At 35.3% G+C, this 19,648-nt stretch overlaps 3 protein-coding genes across 3 annotated transcripts; all 3 read left to right on the plus strand.

The window, feature by feature from the left end:
• Nucleotides 1–630: 630 nt before the first annotated feature.
• Nucleotides 631–8,958, plus strand: LOTGIDRAFT_225098 (hypothetical protein; the record flags this gene model as incomplete). Its single annotated transcript, XM_009049243.1, has 11 exons — nucleotides 631–789; nucleotides 1,255–1,392; nucleotides 1,950–2,114; nucleotides 2,604–2,801; nucleotides 3,221–3,368; nucleotides 3,664–3,758; nucleotides 4,142–4,272; nucleotides 4,677–4,772; nucleotides 5,435–5,475; nucleotides 5,865–5,956; nucleotides 8,785–8,958. The coding sequence occupies 11 exons, from the start codon at nucleotides 631–633 to the stop codon at nucleotides 8,956–8,958; spliced, it is 1,437 nt and encodes a 478-aa protein (XP_009047491.1).
• Nucleotides 8,959–14,012: 5,054 nt separating this feature from the next.
• LOTGIDRAFT_97270 (hypothetical protein) lies at nucleotides 14,013–15,341 on the plus strand (the record flags this gene model as incomplete). The annotated part of the gene is made up of 3 exons (XM_009049244.1): nucleotides 14,013–14,127; nucleotides 14,426–14,637; nucleotides 15,117–15,341. Coding segments are annotated over 3 exons (552 nt in total), but the record flags the coding sequence as incomplete, so codon positions are not given.
• A 1,797-nt stretch (nucleotides 15,342–17,138) lies between these two features.
• On the plus strand, nucleotides 17,139–19,648 carry LOTGIDRAFT_200031 (hypothetical protein; the record flags this gene model as incomplete). The annotated part of the gene is made up of 2 exons (XM_009049245.1): nucleotides 17,139–17,213; nucleotides 18,240–19,648. A coding segment is annotated over exon 2 (1,341 nt), but the record flags the coding sequence as incomplete, so codon positions are not given.

Consider the following 19,648-nt stretch of genomic DNA (forward strand, 5'->3'; position numbering starts at 1 on the left):
AAATTATACTTTTATCATCTGTAAATATCATATTGGTAACAGATTTATATAAGCTTCGGCTTGTTTCTGAAACCAACATTAATCTATAGCATATGTATGATTTTGTAAATTATCAATAAATATTGTTTAAACAAAAATGAAATAAAAATAAACAATAGTCTTGTAGAATGTTGCATCATAAAATCTATTGTTCAGTCTTTGAAGTCTGGATAATCAAACTGTAGATTCTTTTCCCAATTCTTTTATGATAAATTGTGGGCAAATATGTTTCAGATTGTTATTCAGAAAGCTGGTATAGGCTTCTTTAAAGGTGCATGAAACCATAGCGATTACCAGTTGTGTATAGTAGCGAATAATAAAAGTGGTCCAGAGCTCCGAACGCAACTTACGAATAAGTTACATGATAGCTCCTTTTATGGTATTTCTCACACCAGTGATTACCTGTTGTGTATGGTTACGAATAATGAAAATGGTCCAGAGTTCCATATGCAAAATGATCGATATGGTGTGAGAGCCCCAATAGAAGGGAAAGTTTAATGTCTTGATGTTCTAGTCTAAAGGAAAGGATATTTTATTATAGTCAGTAACTGTTCTGATGTTCTAGTCTATTTCTATTACAGGACGTGGAACATGCCCATTAAGAGGATATGTTGTATAGGGGCGGGGTATGTTGGGGGTCCGTCGTGTGCTGTTATAGCCAGTAAATGTCCTGATGTCCAGGTGACGGTGGTTGATCTTAGTGAAGAAAGAATTAGACAATGGAATTCAGATCATCTTCCACTGTATGAGGTGAGTAAACTAAAACTCAGGTAACATTTCTTAAGTCTTTTAATCTCAAATATATTTTTTCAAAAAAACCAACAAGTTTTTGGATGATTGGGTTATTAAAATCTTACGAAACTTATTGAGTTTTATAAATTTTTTAAATATCCAAAGCTTCGAAATGAAAATATGTGTAGTCACTATCTTTTCTTTCAGAGCGTCCACATCGTTTGTAAATTTTATACGCCCACATGAAATGGTGGGTGTATATTGTCCTCACCCATGTCCGTCATTCCACACTTTCTCGTAAACACTCTACAAGACACATTATTAGACTGAAGGTTGAATATTTCATACTGGTGATTGTTACTGTACTGCTAAATATTTTTATTCAAAATCTGCTGCCAGTTGGCGTATATTACCTTGCCTGGCAAGCTTTCTTTATCAGGTACTTTAATGATTTTAAATTTCTTATTCTTGATCAATTTTCAGCCTCAGTTAGACGATGTAGTAAAGTCATGTCGTGAAAGAAATCTATGGTTCTCTACTGATGTTGACAAGGCTATTATAGAAGCTGAGTTAATCTTTATCTGTGTTAATACACCAACTAAATTATTTGGTATTGGGAAGGTAAGATGACTATTTCTAATCATCCTCATGTGATTTTTTTAATGATATTTGTAGCCATCTTGAATTAGGCAGAGGTGAAAAGTCAATAAATAAAGTCATAAATTGGCGTAATCAAACATCCCTGTGTCTTTGTGACCATGACTGTAAGTTCTACCCATTGAAATCCTGAATCTAATTCAGGGTGAATGATATTAAGCTCATAATCTCCTCAAATACAATCATCCATATCAATTCTCAGGAATCTGGTTTGTCTGAAATTCAACTAAAACATAGTGCCAAAGTTATGATTGTTTTCAGTAGAAGTATCGTGTTATTCTACTGGGTGTATTTTAGTAATGTAATCGATTTAAAGGATGAGGGCTGGTGATAAAATCTAAGTTCCTTGGCATTGCAGTTGCAATAATGAAGTCATATATGCATAAATACATGTTCCACATACGTCTTGACTGAAATGGATTCTAATCTGTGTCCCTGATACAATAAAAAGTTTTAAAAAACTTCTGTACCTTCCGTGAGATGTAGTCATATATTTCAGTTATTGTTGATATTTCTTGTAGGGTAGAGCAGCAGATCTAAAGTATATAGAATCAGCAGCAAGAAGAATAGCTACAGTAGCCAAGAGTTCTAAGATAGTAGTAGAAAAATCAACAGTACCAGTCAAAGCTGCTGAGAGTATCACAAATATTCTACAGGCCAACGTCAAACCTGGTGTTAAATATCAGGTACTATATATATCATACAAACAATATTACATAAATATTTTTGAGCTTTCTGAAAAGAATGTCAAGTTGACAAACTTTATTGCTTAATCAGCATTGTTGTTTGTTTGTTTATTTTTTTGTTTATTTTGTTTTTTTTTTGTTTTGTTTTATTTTGTTTTATTTTCCTATGTGGACTGTGAGAGATGCTGAGTTGACGAATACAAGTGCTTAATCAGCAAAAGCCTTGTTGACTCTTGTCTGGCTTGGAATACAACAAGTCAACAAACCTAAAAAATCCCAAATAATATTATAAGCTATGTGGGCTCCGTGAACAGTATACCATTTTGACAGACCTACATATCAAAAAACATGTTGATCTATGTGGACTCTCTGAAAGGGGTGCAATCTTCAATGAAATGAATCTGTTTATGATGCGGACACATTATTGTGTCACTAAAAACCTTAACAGATGCAAATATAAAGCGCTGACTTTTCATCTTTTTTTTCCAGGTTTTATCAAACCCTGAATTTCTAGCGGAAGGTACGGCAATATCAGATTTAGTTTCTCCCGACCGTGTTCTGATTGGTGGAGAGAAGACAGATCAAGGGAGAGAAGCAGTAGAAGCATTATGTTGGATTTATGAACACTGGATACCAAAAGAACAAATCATAGTCATGAACACTTGGTCTTCAGAACTCTCTAAATTGGTAAGTTTCAGATTATTCTGATATTGAAGTTATCTAAAAGGATTAGAAACAATTTTATTTACGATGCTTTGTACATATTTTCATGGCCATTTGGGGTGGAGATTAAACAATAATATTTACATTTCTACTATCACTCCCTTCAATAAACCAGTAAGCCAAACCGGCGTTTATTTTCCAATAACTGTAGTTTGTCACGTGACAATAAGGCGTATGAATACATCGAAAAGTCTAATCTAATTTTACAATTGATTTAAATTTACAATTGTTGTTGATATTTCAATGGAATAATAAATATTTGATAATTTTATCATCCAAATAACACTATCGATTTATAGAACTATATTGTTAGGGGCGGGTGGGTGAACTTGATTGACAGGTAATCGGTTATTAAAGATTCAATCTGATTTGTATTTTTACAGGCAGCTAATGCTTTCCTAGCCCAGAGAATCTCCAGTATTAATGCTATATCAGCTATATGTGAGGCAACAGGAGCTGATGTATCAGAAGTAGCAGGGGCTATCGGTACTGACAGTCGTATCGGCTCCAAATTCTTAAAGGCTAGTGTAGGTAGGTAATTTTAAACTTTCTAGATTTCTATCACTCATCAAATGTATATTGTTCTTGAAAATTTGCAACTTGAGCTGGTGAGGCCATATTTGCTACAGGCTTAGCATGATAAAGATTTACGGAAATTGGAAAAGGGTAGGATTCTACAGCTACAGTTATATAGTCTTTGTTAACCTCAAATTGATCAGATAAAACTTCATTCATTGCCATGCTAAATGATATTTTACATCTGTATTCGTTTAATTGGATATTTTTAGAGATAGGATACGAGAATCTTTGTTTATTTTCTCTCCAGGATTTGGTGGAAGTTGTTTTCAGAAAGATGTATTAAATCTAGTCTATTTATGTGAATGTTTGAATTTACCAGAAGCTGCAGCCTACTGGCAACAGGTAAAGTCTTAATTTATTGACTTTCTGGAGATTATAAGAGGGAGCCAGGGATGGTTTGGTGAGTCTAACCCACCTGCAACCTAGTCCAGAGTTCTATCCTGGTCTAGTTCGAGGTGATACCTTTAAGTTTTCAATCCGAGTTTTCCCTGTCAGTAAAGCAGGGCTGACAAGAAATTAAGGAAATAAACAGAGGTCCTCTGTGATACCTGCTCTGCACATAAAGATCCATTGACAGTTGGAAGTAAAACAATATATGCTAGATATGGTGAAATTTTCTGTTAATTTTATGTCAATATGATAAAAAAAGTAAGAAGTGAACCAATTCCATTTCATTTTCCCTGTATTTTGTCCTGTTTGTCTGATTTGACTGTTGTTAATTACAGGTAGTAGATATTAATGACTATCAGAGAAAGAGATTTGCTTTAAGAATAGTGGAGAGTTTATTTAATACTGTCACAGATAAAAATATCACCATATTAGGTTTTGCTTTTAAAAAAGATACAGGGGATACCAGGTAAGTTGTGAGAAATATTTAGCTTATGAAATTAGAGATAGAAAAAATATAATATATGCCAGACATTTTGTAAAAAGTCCCAAAGACTGGGTGTTTCGGTGATAAAGACTTAATTTCACATCATTTAAGAAAGATAAAATCAGGAGCCCACTACAGTTACAACGATATACATACATATTAGAATTATTGAGTGAAATAAACACAGAAAGTTTGTGAAATAACTAAACAAGAGAAGTCAGTTATGAATATGTTTAGGATCAGAGCCATCGTGAACCTTGTACAGTTTATGCAAAAATTTTAAATCAGAAGTTATTGTGTGAAGATAGAATTTCCAATAAGAATTTAGTTTAAGATGTTGGAAACAGATATAGATTCCATTACACAAAATTATGAATATTTTTCAGGGAGTCGGCTGCCATTTATCTGAGTAAATATTTATTGGATGAAGAGGCTAAAATTAGAATTTACGACCCAAAGGTTGAAAAGGAACAAATGTTGAGGTAGGTTGACCTATACTGGTGTAAGGTTTTAGTTTATAATAGTTGCTCCTTACTCTACACTGTTATTAATCATGACCCTCTCTTTTGTAGTGAAATCTTTTATGATTTTCTCTTCTAGAGCAATATGGGTAGAAAGATAGAACATAAAACTCCATTCATTTCATTTCTCTTTGAAAGTTCATTAGAAAGGGGGAAAACTCTGACCATGAAGTATTGGAGAACACTATAAAACTTACAACTCATACAATATCTACTTCATTGATTAAAGTCATCAAAATAAAAGCTCTTAAATTTGTAGAAAAAGAAAAAATTTCAACCTTGAATAATCAGAGGAAACTAATAATATGTTATCATATAAACTAACTAATTTCTGATCTTGAAATGTCATTTACAAGTAGATAGAACATTAAATAAATAAAAACACTATTATAGATATACTACTCCTTTCTTTAATTAATGCAATGTTTCAATTCACATACAGGAATCTTTATCAAGCATAAAATAATAATAGAAAACAGAACAAGAAGTCTATATACGGTAAAATACTGACATCTATAACTCTATAACCTTATAACCAATAACTAATTTTTTCTTCCATGACAGTACCAACGTTTAGAAATAAAAGTTCTAATATAATATTTATATTAATTTTAATTTTGTAGAGAGTTAACATCCCCAATGATCTCAGATAATCCTGACAGAGGTAAGAGTCTTTTGAAGATTTTTTTCTCTAGATTAAATTTCACTAAATTACACTAAAAGTAAGTGTTTTATGACGTCACCATCGCAAAAGTTGCTGTTTATTTATAAGGACCTTTGTGATAGTGACGTCATAAAGGACATAGTTTAAGTGGAATTGCAAGAACAACAGACATCTGATTGAAATAAGATTGTCGGATTGGTGCTGTCCCACATTAAATTCTTTAAAATCTTGTAACAATCCCTTGAATTTGTTACCGTCGTCTTCATCAGCCCACGTGGTGCAGAAAAGTAGCGCGTAATTTTAATTTTAATTTGTTAACAATGTAAAGGGTAAATGCTTCTTTCCTTCCCTAAAAATATATTTAACTTCACACACCGTGTTATTTTCAGTATCCAAACTAGTAACTATCTATGATGATGTGTATGAAGCAGCTAAAGGTAGTCATGCTCTAGTACTATGTACAGAATGGGATGAATTTAAGGTGAGTGAACCCTATTTTACTTGTAAGACAGAGAGAGAACCCTAGATCTTTTTTATCAGTACTTTACTCTCAATTCTAAACTAGCTGTCCTGATGAGGATTTTATTATCCCAAAATATGTTGGTGGGATGAGATGTCAATATTAACAGCACAGAAAAACTTCTTGTTGCACTTTGTAAACAGCGTAATGGATATGAATGAGCCATTTCTCCCCTGTCTGTGAAGATTAGAGTTCCTCTGGTTAGGTCACACTTCCTCTCGTATTAGGACTGTTACCGAAAACCCTGCGTATTGTAGAGTGAAGACTCATGAAATAATCTCTCTACAGTAAGTTGGAGTCCTGGCAAAATTTCCCTCATTGCACCCTGCATGGCGTTGGCAGTCTTCATTAACCCACATGGTGCAGAAAAGTAGGATATAAAACTCTTTTTCATTTCTACACTTGTCCCTGCCCTGAATGATGTCACTTGTCCCTGCCCTGAATGATGTCACTAGTCCCTGCCCTGAATGATATCACTTGTCCCTGCCCTGAATGATATCACTTGTCCCTGCCCTGAATGATATCACTTGTCCCTGCCCTGAATGATGTCACTTGTCCCTGCCCTCAATGATGTCACTTGTCCCTGCCCTCAATGATGTCACTTGTCCCTGCCCTGAATGATGTCACTTGTCCCTGCCCTGAATGATGTCACTTGTCCCTGCCCTGAATGATGTCACTTGTCCCTGCCCTGAATGATATCACTAGTCCCTGCCCTGAATGATATCACTTGTCCCTGCCCTGAATGATATCACTTGTCCCTGCCCTGAATGATATCACTTGTCCCTGCCCTGAATGATATCACTTGTCCCTGCCCTGAATGATATCACTTGTCCCTGCCCTGAATGATATCACTTGTCCCTGCCCTGAATGATATCACTTGTCCATGCCCTGAATGATATCACTTGTCCCTGCCCTGAATGATATCACTTGTCCCTGCCCTGAATGATATCACTTGTCCCTGCCCTGAATGATATCACTTGTCCATGCCCTGAATGATATCACTTGTCCTTGCCCTGAATGATATCACTTGTCCCTGCCCTGAACGATATCACTTGTCCCTGCCCTGAATGATATCACTAGTCCCTGCCCTGAATGATGTCACTAGTCCCTGCCCTGAATGATGTCACTTGTCCCTGCCCTGAATGATGTCACTTGTCCCTGCCCTGAATGATGTCACTTGTCCCTGCCCTGAATGATGTCACTTGTCCCTGCCCTCAATGATGTCACTTGTCCCTGCCCTGAATGATGTCACTTGTCCCTGCCCTCAATGATATCACTAGTCCCTGCCCTGAATGATGTCACTTGTCCCTGCCCTGAATGATGTCACTTGTCTCTGCCCTGAATGATATCACTTGTCCCTGCCCTGAATGATATCACTTGTCCCTGCCCTGAATGATATCACTTGTCCCTGCCCTGAATGATGTCACTTGTCCCTGCCCTGAATGATATCACTTGTCCCTGCCCTGAATGATATCACTTGTCCCTGCCCTGAATGATGTCACTTGTCCCTGCCCTGAATGATATCACTTGTCCCTGCCCTGAATGATGTCACTTGTCCCTGCCCTGAATGATGTGACTTGTCCCTGCCCTGAATGATATCACTTGTCCCTGACCTGAATGATGTCACTAGTCCCTGCCCTGAATGATGTCACTAGTCCCTGTCCTGAATGATATCACTAGTCCCTGCCCTGAATGATATCACTTGTCCCTGCCCTGAATGATATCACTTGTCCATGCCCTGAATGATATCACTTGTCCCTGCCCTGAATGATATCACTTGTCCCTGACCTGAATGATATCACTTGTCCCTGACCTGAATGATGTCACTAGTCCCTGTCCTGAATGATATCACTAGTCCCTGCCCTGAATGATATCACTAGTCCCTGCCCTGAATGATATCACAAGTCCCTGCCCTGAATGATGTCACTAGTCCCTGCCCTGAATGATGTCACTTGTCCCTGCCCTGAATGATGTCACTTGTCCATGCCCTGAATGATATCACTTGTCGCTGCCCTGAATGATATCACTTGTCCCTGCCCTGAATGATATCACTTGTCCCTGCCCTGAATGATATCACTTGTCCCTGCCCTGAATGATGTCACTTGTCCCTGCCCTGAATGATATCAATTGTCCCTGCCCTGAATGATATCACTTGTCCCTGCCCTGAATGATATCACTTGTCCCTGCCCTGAATGATATCACTTGTCCCTGCCCTGAATGATATCACTTGTCCCTGCCCTGAATGATGTCACTTGTCCCTGCCCTGAATGATGTCACTTGTCCCTGCCCTGAATGATATCACTTGTCCCTGCCCTGAATGATATCACTTGTCCCTGCCCTAAATGATGTCACTTGTCCCTGCCCTGAATGATGTCACTTGTCCCTGCCCTGAATGATGTCACTTGTCCCTGCCCTGAATGATATCACTTGTCCCTGCCCTGAATGATGTCACTTGTCCCTGCCCTGAATGATGTCACTTGTCCCTGCCCTGAATGATGTCACTTGTCCCTGCCCTGAATGATATCACTTGTCCCTGCCCTGAATGATGTCACTTGTCCCTGCCCTGAATGATGTCACTTGTCCCTGCCCTGAATGATATCACTTGTCCCTGCCCTGAATGATGTCACTTGTCCCTGCCCTGAATGATATCACTTGTCCCTGTCCTGAATGATATCACTTGTCCCTGCCCTGAATGATGTCACTTGTCCCTGCCCTGAATGATATCACTTGTCCCTGCCCTGAATGATATCTAGATAAACTCAATAAGTTGCTCAAATTTCCATTTTCAGACATTGGATTACAAAAGAATATACGCCGATATGTTAAAACCAGCGTTTATTTTTGATGGAAGAATTATCCTGGACCATGAGGCGTTGATGGAAATTGGTTTTCACGTAGAGACTATTGGAAAACGGTTGACACGGAAACCAGTCCATAGACCTATAGCACCCTGTACACAATGAACCAGTGCTTAATCTAATTCTGTTGTTTGTTAACAGGTTGACATGCCTATAGATCTTGGAAGGGATTCATTATTTCATATGGTCCACTGGATTTTGAAACAGTGGCATTTCTAGAAAACATTACATGAGGGTATGGGGGGGGGGCGAGTAGCGGCCACAAAATTTCCATAGGGGGGTGGGGGCAATTTGACTAATATGTAAACAAATTTAAAAGTGAAGGGAGGGGGGGGGGGGGGGGGGCAGCCACTTTTCTTGAGGGAGCCAAAGGCCCCCACTGACCTGCCAATAGAAATACCACTGTTTTGAAAAGAAAGACATAAATTCAGTTAATGGTGTCATTAAACTTTGGTTAGTGATTTCATGAATTTTGGAACTGACAACAATGGATACCCTGAAACAAGTCAAGTTTACAGAAAAGCAGAATTAGACCAAGCACTGATTTAAACTATGCAATTTATTATATTCCATCCATTTTCATGGTTATAAATTCATTTATGGCTTGTGGTCAAGTTTCTCTAAAACTAAAGATAATTCACGTGTTCGGGGCTTTTTTCTCAAAAATCAATTTTTGTCGTAAATGTGTTATTTCACAATTTGGCACGTTTAATAAATTTTCAGTGAGATTTTTAGAGACTCAAGGCAGTAAATAGAGTTGAATTTAAATATGTTTTATTAACCAATCAGATTACAGTATTTTTTAAATTCTGATCAAGTTTTCAAGAAACTGGCCCTAGCTTCTTCTTCAAAAAGGATCATTATTCCATTCTTCCATTATTCTTAGTTTTGTTAGTTACAGTGTGTTTAAGTCATGCTGTACCTTTAAGTTAATTTTAAAGTTCGAACATGAGAAACTATTATAGAGTCATGCATTATAAAAAGATTTATATTTTAGGAATTCAACAAGATCAAGTTATCCTCACTGACTTCAAAACTAGTTCAAATCAATCATACAAAATCAAAATAGGGCAAAAAAAATAATTGTTCACTAGAAATCTTGTTTTCATTTTAATCAGGGCTGTTGATAAAGTTCCATTTGCCAGTCATGCTTGAATGTGGAAATCTTGTCTTTATATTAAAAGTATTGCTGAATGCCACTTAAAGATGGGTTCCCTTATTTTCATAAATGAAAATACTAATACTTATATAAATAGAAAGTAGAGGTGTTTTAATGACTTGGAAAAAAACCAGTTTATCTCACATGTCCATAATTAAATCATAATTAGCTAAATTAGAAGAGTGACCGATCGAGAAAGGTCAAAAAGTCTTTTTTGTTTATCCAGACTGTACATCCATGGATATTTATGATTGGTTAAAACTCTTAATTATATGCAATAAGAACATAATGATATGATTAAGAATACATGATAATTTATCAGAAATACCAATTAATCAAGAAATAGTTTGCTTAATTTGACACTAAAAATAAGGAAACCCATCTTTAAGTGGCCAGGACATCTTGGACATTACCAGATGCGTATGGTTGCGAATAACAATATCAGTCATAAGTATCGAACGCAACTCTCATGCATCTAATATTTGGGTTACATTCTCAACTCATGGTCACTGTCATCATTCACAACTATACCCAACTGGTAATCACTATGGTGTGAGGGCACATTTAGGACAGTAATAATAGTAATACTGTGAAATTAGGAGGAATTTTGGAAATTGATTTTGGAGATTTGTCCATCAAAATACATGTCTAATATTGTAATTTCAAAAATTCTAACAAATTCTATGTGTATCCAGTATTTTGTGAGAGTATATTAAGAATCTCAGTTTATGGTGCCTCTTGTTTGTCAAATAAATTGTAATAATGTTTAAATATGAACAAATTCAAATTGTATATAACTTATATTGTATATATCATATACAGATAGAGTCTTATCATGGCTTCTTATTATATATATCATATACAGATAGAGTCTTATCATGGCTTCTTATTATATATATCATATACAGATAGAGTCTTATCATGGCTTCTTATTATAGGGATATTGTCATCCAAATAACCCTACTTCCACTTTATCTTTTAATTAAAGAGATTGTAAAAAGGTTTTATAAATTTTGTATGTGTATCAGGGACACTGATAGTATCAATTTACACCATTCCAATTTTCAAATGGGACTTTATCACATAAAGATTAGTGGAGTCATAAACTATTACAGGAACTACAGACGTCTGATTGAAATTTGGAATGATGAAAATCTTTACAATCTCTTTAAATTTATGAGGACCAGACATTAGTCAAATATTTCAATGACTGTGCCTCTTTAATGAACATAATATTGAAACAACGAAAGTCAGATTCTAATGTTCGAAGAAATTTTTGCAAAATATTTTTGTAAATAGGAGGTCAAAGTTCAAGGTTATTTAAGAATGTAATAATATTTATTACATAGTGTTATTAAACAGTGGTGGTGTCCACCAATTTACAAGGTATAATTTAAACTTATGTATATTAGTTACAAGGGAACTAGTGGTGAAGATATTTTTGAAGACTGTTTTTGATTTAGTTATTACAAATCTCTTAAAGGGATTGTAAAGAGGTTTTCTAAAAAAAATTATGCGTATCGGGGACACTGATAGCATCAATTTAAACCATTCCGGTTTTCAATCAGACGTCTGTGGTTATTGATATTCCACTAAAACTAAGTGTTTGATGACATCACTAATCACGAAAGGCCTTTTGCGATAAATCATATTTTGTGATAATGACAACATCAAATACTTAATTTAATGGAATGGCAGGAACCACGGCCACCTGATTGAAAATTGGAATAGTGCAAATTGATGCTATCAGTGTCCCTGTTATATATAAGAAGTTTAGATAACATCTTCACAATCTCTTTAAAATCAAATCTGATTTTACAATATTAAGAAAAATCTAAATATTGTTTAACACTGGGAGAATGAATTTATAATTTTAGATTATTTCTGTGTTGATATAGTTAGTGTACACTTGCCATCTCAGATAGAAATACACTGATAATATATTGATGACCATTTTGTCATGAATTAGAATTATTAGTGATCTGTCTGGATGGGCAACTTTAAGTTAAAAGGACAGGTGGGCCATTTTTTTTTCTAATCATACTTTAGTCTCAGAAACAGAATATTTTCAGCTTAGCCAATAAGTTATAGTGTTCACAGCTCACAGTCGAAATTTTAGCCTCCAAATCTATGTGTTTCCAGAATTATTTTGTTTGAATGTTAAAAAGACGACTCTAGTTTGGAGTATTTATTATGCAATTTTCGTACATTTCTAGTAGTTCTGAAGACTAGTTAAATATATTCAAGACTCAAATCAACCCCCCAAAATGGCACATCTGTCCCTTTAAAATGAGGACTAGTGGTATGTTATGTGATGTAATAACGGTACAGTGGAGCCGAATTTATCCGGTTTCCTAATAGGAAGGGACATAACTCTAGTTATGGATGGCATGTTCCAACTATCCGGATTTTCGTTAAACTGCACGTGTGGATAAATGAGACTCCACGGTATATATTATAAAGTGTTATTAACTCACTGAACATCTCAATATCATGATCCTCTGAATGGTTTATTTTTGTACTATTTTTGGCATTTATAATTTTTGATAGACTGTATTTTATTTTTGTTTTGTGTCAAGCTATTTGATGATTTAGTGTTCCTAGTCATCAAAATAAAATACTATAATAACATTGTCCCTACAAACAATTCCAATGTATGAAAGGCTCTGTTTGCATCATTCTGATTCTGATCAGATTATAACATCACTAACTCTAACAGAGGCAGACTGGGGGGTCAGACACCTGGACAGGAGGGGTCATTGGCCGTACAATTATGATTAAAAAAACTTTTGAACAAAATATTTTTAATTTTTTTTTTATCTCTTCGAATTAGATAAATAAATATAACAGGTAGGGTGAGGACAAGGAACAATTATTTGGGATTTGGGGCAGGAGCCCTAGGAACCCATTTGTGTGAGGGGCCCCGAACTGTTCAGTCTGCCCATCGTTGTGTTGTTTCTCATTTGTTCCTCAACGAAAAAAAACATTAGTTTGGAGTAATTACCAATATTTTAGTATTATGTATCGTTATTTCACAATTGGTAATTCCCAGTTTCTTCATCGCAATATATTTATTTTAAAAATGACAAGTATTATTTCTTCAACCTTTATGAATTTATTTTTATTATTATATTTTATGAATGAATGATTATATGGGATACAATAATATAAAATAAAATAATTTGGTATAAAACTATGTTCGTCTTATCCTTAGGCATTTCTGATTTAACCAAGCATAAGTTGTGATGATAGCATCAGATTTCTTGGATGGAATGGGACAAAAAAACAAGGCCCTGTGTGCTATAGGTTGTTCATGTTCAAGATCCTAACAGATGGAAATTGAAATAAGAGTAGGTTAATGTCGATTTCATGGCAAATTTTCCTGTACTGCACACTGCTTGGTGTTGTATATCCTCATTAGCTTGATGAAAGAGATAGAAGAAACTCACCAAACAAAATGTTCAAGCAGAAATGTGAAAATTGTGGTCAATACTAACATGATATTTTTTAACAGCAAACTTGAGATGGGGGAATCCGAATATGAGATTTTTGCCCGGGGCTGCGAGGTGGGGTGTTGGGGGTAACTGAACTCCATTTCACAGATAAATGCTGAATTTACACGTGCAGGCCTACTAGTGTTGACCTACTTTTGCATATTAATATATTAAATACATGATTCACAGGACCAATTTAAATCAAATGTTTAGGAAAAAACGGTTACTTTTCTTCTTTACACAGAACATATTAGGATAAGGTCCTACTCCTAGCTGTAATTTCAAACAAGACCGCATGATAATATTCAAGCAGACCCCTTAAGTGTAGGTCATTATGACCGAGATTGAAGGTAGACATAATTGTCAAGTATTTAGTTCATGTGTGTAAAGTAAAGAAATGGCATGCAGATAGAGACTATACTATATGAAGGGGCGGAGTCTAAATATCGTTTCATGGCGGGTGAACTCCGCCTCTCCACTTCCTATCTATGATGTATTTTTACTTTATCTTCATTCTGTTTCTATTTTTCGATGTGTATTATTTTCTCCGTGGTTTGATTGTGTCTGTGTATTCCAGGTTTAAGTCCAGAATCAGTATTCTAGAAGAATCTGTAGTTCCTGGTCAGTTTTTAGCCCATTTTATTTGTGTTCAGTCGGTGATTTGTATGGAAGGCTATTTGTGCCTTAATCAAAGTTAAAGTTAACTGTCACTTGATAGACCCTCCATTGTCTTTTTCAACCAAACGAGACCTTTCATATAACACAACTTCAAGCTTAAAGAGGAAGTTTATACATTCAGTTTTAACTCTGCTTTTAGACTACAGTATTCATTCAATATTTCAAGAAATTATCAATGCATATTTTTACTTTCACTTTTACTCCCTATGTAAACACTTTCTCTATTTTTTTTTATTTTCAGGGATATGTTTGACCACAGATCTAGATTTTAACCTTCATATGAATAATGGGCGATATTTAAGAGAAGGAGATTTTGGTCGTTTTGATTTTTGGGTTCGATCTAGATATTGGCAAGAGGTGAAGAAACTTGGAGGCTCTCTAACTAACGGAGGCAATAATATCCGCTATAGAAAGTCACTGGTATTCTTAGATAGATATAATATTCATACTAAGGTGAGATAAGAAGCAAAACTTATGATGAGATGAGGATGACAAACAGTCAATTCTGAAATCATTAAATATCTTTCATGAATTTCTAAAAAACAAAAAAAATCCAAATTGAAATTTAACACCATTTTTGAACCAAATTTTTTTGAGGATGGCTTTTTTTTATTAGAGCGTAAAAATTTGACATCATTTGCATGGTCATGTTCAAGGTTTCTAATCTTGGTTGGCATGTCAAAGTCTTTAAACCTTGACTAAAGTCACCTTCCTCCATAAGAATCATAATACCTGCTGTAAATGGGAAAGATCAATGCCAAGGACCAGCTAGCAGACAAGATTTTTGTGAACCTAAATTGTTATTCATGTTGAAGTACCGTTGTTTCTCAATTCCCTCTTTAAGCCAGCTGATAAAGACACAATCTTTAAAATTAAATAGTTGATGCTCCAGAAATCAGAATTTAACCAGATACATTATTTAATATTTTCAGGTAGTCTACTGGGATGAACGGTCATTTTATATGGAGCAGAAACTAATTCGAACTCAGGATCAGTTTATATGTTCAATAGCTCTGATAAAACAGGTGGTACTAGGAGCTACGCCTGCTGATCTTGTGTCAAAACTAGACCCCAACATCGTCTGCCCAGACCCACCTAAGGAACTTCTACTGTGGTTGGAGGCTGCCCAGATTTCTAGTGAAAAGCTGCGGAAATCTTTATGATGTTAACAGAAGTTAGAAGAAATGTAGTGGCATAATCTGTTGGATTAATTTGTTTATCATGTAGATATTATCTATGTGGACTAGGGCTGGGTAAAATCATCGAAATTAGTCAATATATTCGATTATTGGTTATCAAATTTCATAATCGATTATATGTGAAAGTTACATTTTCTCCACTGTACCCATTAACAAGTAGTAATCTCTTCCATATAGTTTCCCTTCAGCACATAACTTACCCACAATAAACTATAATAACTGATCAAAACAAGAATATAGTTTCCCTTCAGCACAATACATACCCACAATAAACTATAATAACTGATCAAAGCAAACATGATGCAAACATCACCCATGAAATTAAAAATTTTGGCATGTTTTTAATTTAGTATTTACAGAGTTTCTCAATTGAATTATTTCAAGTTTTAATCGATTATTGATCAGTTGTCTGCCATTGGGCCCAACTACAAAATCGACATTTGAATAGCTATGTGCACTCTCTGAATGGAATGCTGGGTTGAAAACAGTAGCTATTGGGACTCTCTGGAAGGGTTGTTTAATTGACCTAGACACCGAAGGAATATGTTAAGCTATGTGGACTGCCAGAACTCTCAAATAGGGTGCCTAGTACTGCCAGGATAGTGCCACCCAGCGTGATGCATATCGTAGTGAGTGGCCCTTAAAATCTATAACGTTTTTGATCTTGGAGCTTAAAATTTAGGTCGAAGAATGACCTCTCATTAAATCCTGCCTGGGACAATTCCAGGACAATACCAGGATCTGTATTCTTAAAAAATTGGATGAACAGCTTGTTAGTTGTTTTTATCGTTATAATCCGTTTGTTCCAATTTTAACTATAAAATATAATTGATATATTGCTCTATAATTGATAAAATGAGCACTAACAGGCGAAGATAACATTTTTAGATATCGTAAGTTATTGAGATTGATTTTGTTAGCATGAAATTGTTTGTTATTTTGTTGAAATAAAAATAAAATCAATATGAATTTTATTCTGTGCAAAAGAAACGAAAAGAAACAGAAGTGCAATAATAATGAAGAGAATAATAATAATAATAATAATTATAAAATACAACAGAATATGAAAAAACTGATCTTACAGCTGGGGATAAAATAAAAACGAAATGTGATAAATATTATTGAAGAAAATACATAAGATTTTTTACGGAAAATAGAGATTTTAAATTAGAAAGGTGAAGAAACTAACTGGCACTTGAGAAATATGTGTTGCAGGTCCTTAGTCTTCATATCAGACTCTATAAAACTCCATCCTCTTATATCTCTGACCCTTGCCCTAAAACATATTGAATGAGTGTAGGACAACATCACCCGCGTTTCCTATAATTCTATGGTGAAACCAGTCAATGCAGGGCAACATATTTATGGCATGATAGTCTATATGTAGCTCTTTGATTTTGTCTTCTTGATAATTTTGACTTTTAAAACGCAATTAGACCATCTTCTTTTCTAGGGATGTGATGAGACAGTTATCAGGCATTAAACTGGACACCGTTGTCCTAGTATTTGATTTAATCCAGCTATCAAAATCTGTGGTGAAGTACTCTTAAAACTAAAGCCTATCTTGCTGATTTTAATCTTTGCCACTTCCAGGGAGTTATTTCCAATATTGACTTATTGTGTTCAGACAATGGAATGATGTGACACTTGAATAATGAATAAATGATGATGGAAAATCATTTGAAAATATCAGAGTCTATAATTCTAATACAATCCGTACTAAATACAGCTGTACCATCAGAACGAGGCTGTGGGAATTTCGATAACAAAAAACAGCGTCAAGAAACCAAGAAAAACTTGACGAAAATGCATTATTTTGGACATTTTCGGGTAAGAATTGATAGATTGTTAGAAAATATTCAATTGTGGACGTAGTTCGAAATGGAGATTTCGATTCAGAGCAAGATTTAGGGCATAACTTGACCTTCCTTTGTTGGAAGTGATGACCGACGAGAAAGGAAAATTATGCGGTGCCCCGCCGGGCACGGTGCATGCCCCCTAATTTTAAAAGGGTCAAAATTAGAGATTATGATGGAAATTGCTGTGGAATTTGATTGAATTATTTGTATAAATGATAATTGAAACTATTTTACAAACTTGTTTGTGAAAATAAAAGAAATTCACGTAGAAATGTGAGGTTTGTTTATAAAATTGTTATTACGGATCGACTAAGAAATATGGTTCTTCATTTTCCTTTCATTTATGTAGAGAACAGGAATACACTTCACTAAGACCACAGGTGTTTGAATATTTAAGTTGTAAATGAACAATTTTGCATCATGTCTGCAGGCTTGGATTTGATAGAAACAATCAGCTAAGATTCAGCGCCATTTTGAAGCTTAGTCTTAGGAAATCCTAGTTTGAGATATTTGTGAAGGAATTATGCAATTTTCGTACATTTCTTTCTAGTAAATCTGAAGACTATTTACATATATTCAAGACCTAAATCAATCCCATAAAATGGCGCATCTGCCCCTTTAAGAATATACAAAAAGTGATATGCAAACATGATGAATGCATGGTTACAAGATTTAATGGTGGAACAAATTTGAGTTTGTGTATCGTGTGATACATGTATGAATAGCATTTATTCCATTGTCATCTCTCCTATATTTTGTAAATAGAGAGCTTTAAAACCTTGGTTGCCCTCAAGTTGTTGGACTAATCTTCCAGTGTCTCTCTCTCCTGTTGCCATCTACTTGGTCCTTCAATGAATTTATTCAGATTGAGAGGTGCTATTGTTTGCAAAATTTCTTTTGTTTCATACTGCATTCCCGTGGTTACAACAGTTGGATATAAAACTAATATTTTATTCCATTAACTAATATTATATATTTCATATTTTTAATTGCAGCTTAAAGTTTTAAGTTAGGTCTTAGATCTGTCAGAAAATTCATCAACCATTTTGATTTTCTTCACTGGAGATGAAGATTGACATATTGGAATCCAAGATGGAGGCTGAACTGATTGAAGAATCAAATGGAGAAACTCACAGATCAGCAGAAACACCCACCAAAGACAGTGACCTAGAATCTCTGAAGAAATCCTCCCCAATTCTCGAGGGACTGATTTGTGGCCGTGAAAAATCTAGTCTGACTAATTCAACGATCTCTCCTATCAAAGGGAGAGAATCGATGGAAGATTCTTTATCTAGTCTGCCCAGTACCTTGCCTAGCAATAAAAAAGATGACGTTTTCATCTGTATGGAATGTGATGATCAATTCAGCTTTATAGAAAATCTGGAAGAACATATATTAGTCTTGCATCAAGATCAGAGAATATTTAAATGTATCACCTGTAAAGCCAAGTTTCTGGATCAGACCGTCTTGCATGCCCACCTTCCCCACTGTTCCGGTAAATTTCTGTACCTGTGCTTCCATTGTGGGGAGGATTTTATGTATATAAGTCAATATGAAGCACATGTTGAAACGCATTCTGGGGAGAATCTCTTTGCCGAAAATGCCCATATCGGTATCCCAGAATACTTCACGATGTGTTTCCAGTGCGGAGAGGAGTTTATTGATAAAGAAGAGTATATAGATCATTTGAAATCCCATCGATCCCGTAAAACCCATCACTGCGATTTCTGTCTTCAGTCGTTTTGTAACAGCGACGAATATGAAGAGCACCTCGGCTCCTGTTATCAACCAATGGGAGACGGAACGCAAATTAGCGGAACTTACGAATGTATCGACTGCGGAGAATCTTTTAATAATTACACCAAATTTGCAGAACATCAAAAATTACATGAAAATGCAAATTTCTTTATTTGTAAATGTGAGATAAAATTCTCAACAAATTTGGCATTAAAAAATCATGTCCTAGAGATGGACGATGTTGAGAATCATATCGAAATTAAAACCTTCCACTGTCAGTATTGCGATAAGGGTTTCAGTCACCCTGGCCATTATAAACGCCACCTTCTATCCCATAATGTTAAAAAGAAATTCAGTTGCGAGCAATGCGGCAAGATCTTTGATCGACAAAATTATTTAGATATCCATACCTTACAACATCAAGGCGATCGACCTTTTGTCTGTGAATGTGGCAAAACCTTCGGGGCCAAAAAGCGTTTAAATCGGCATAAAAAGATTCATTATAGAGATAGCTTGATTAATTGCTCACAATGTGGTAAGGGTTTTACAGAGCTCAGTCGTTTGAAATGTCACATGAAAACTCATTCTGGGTTACGTCCCTTTACATGTCACATATGCAACCATTCCTTCACCCGCTCAAATCATCTCAAACGACATATGGGAATTCAT

Source organism: Lottia gigantea (genome assembly GCF_000327385.1).
Source record: "Lottia gigantea unplaced genomic scaffold LOTGIsca_132, whole genome shotgun sequence".
Lineage (NCBI taxonomy): Eukaryota > Metazoa > Mollusca > Gastropoda > Lottiidae > Lottia > Lottia gigantea.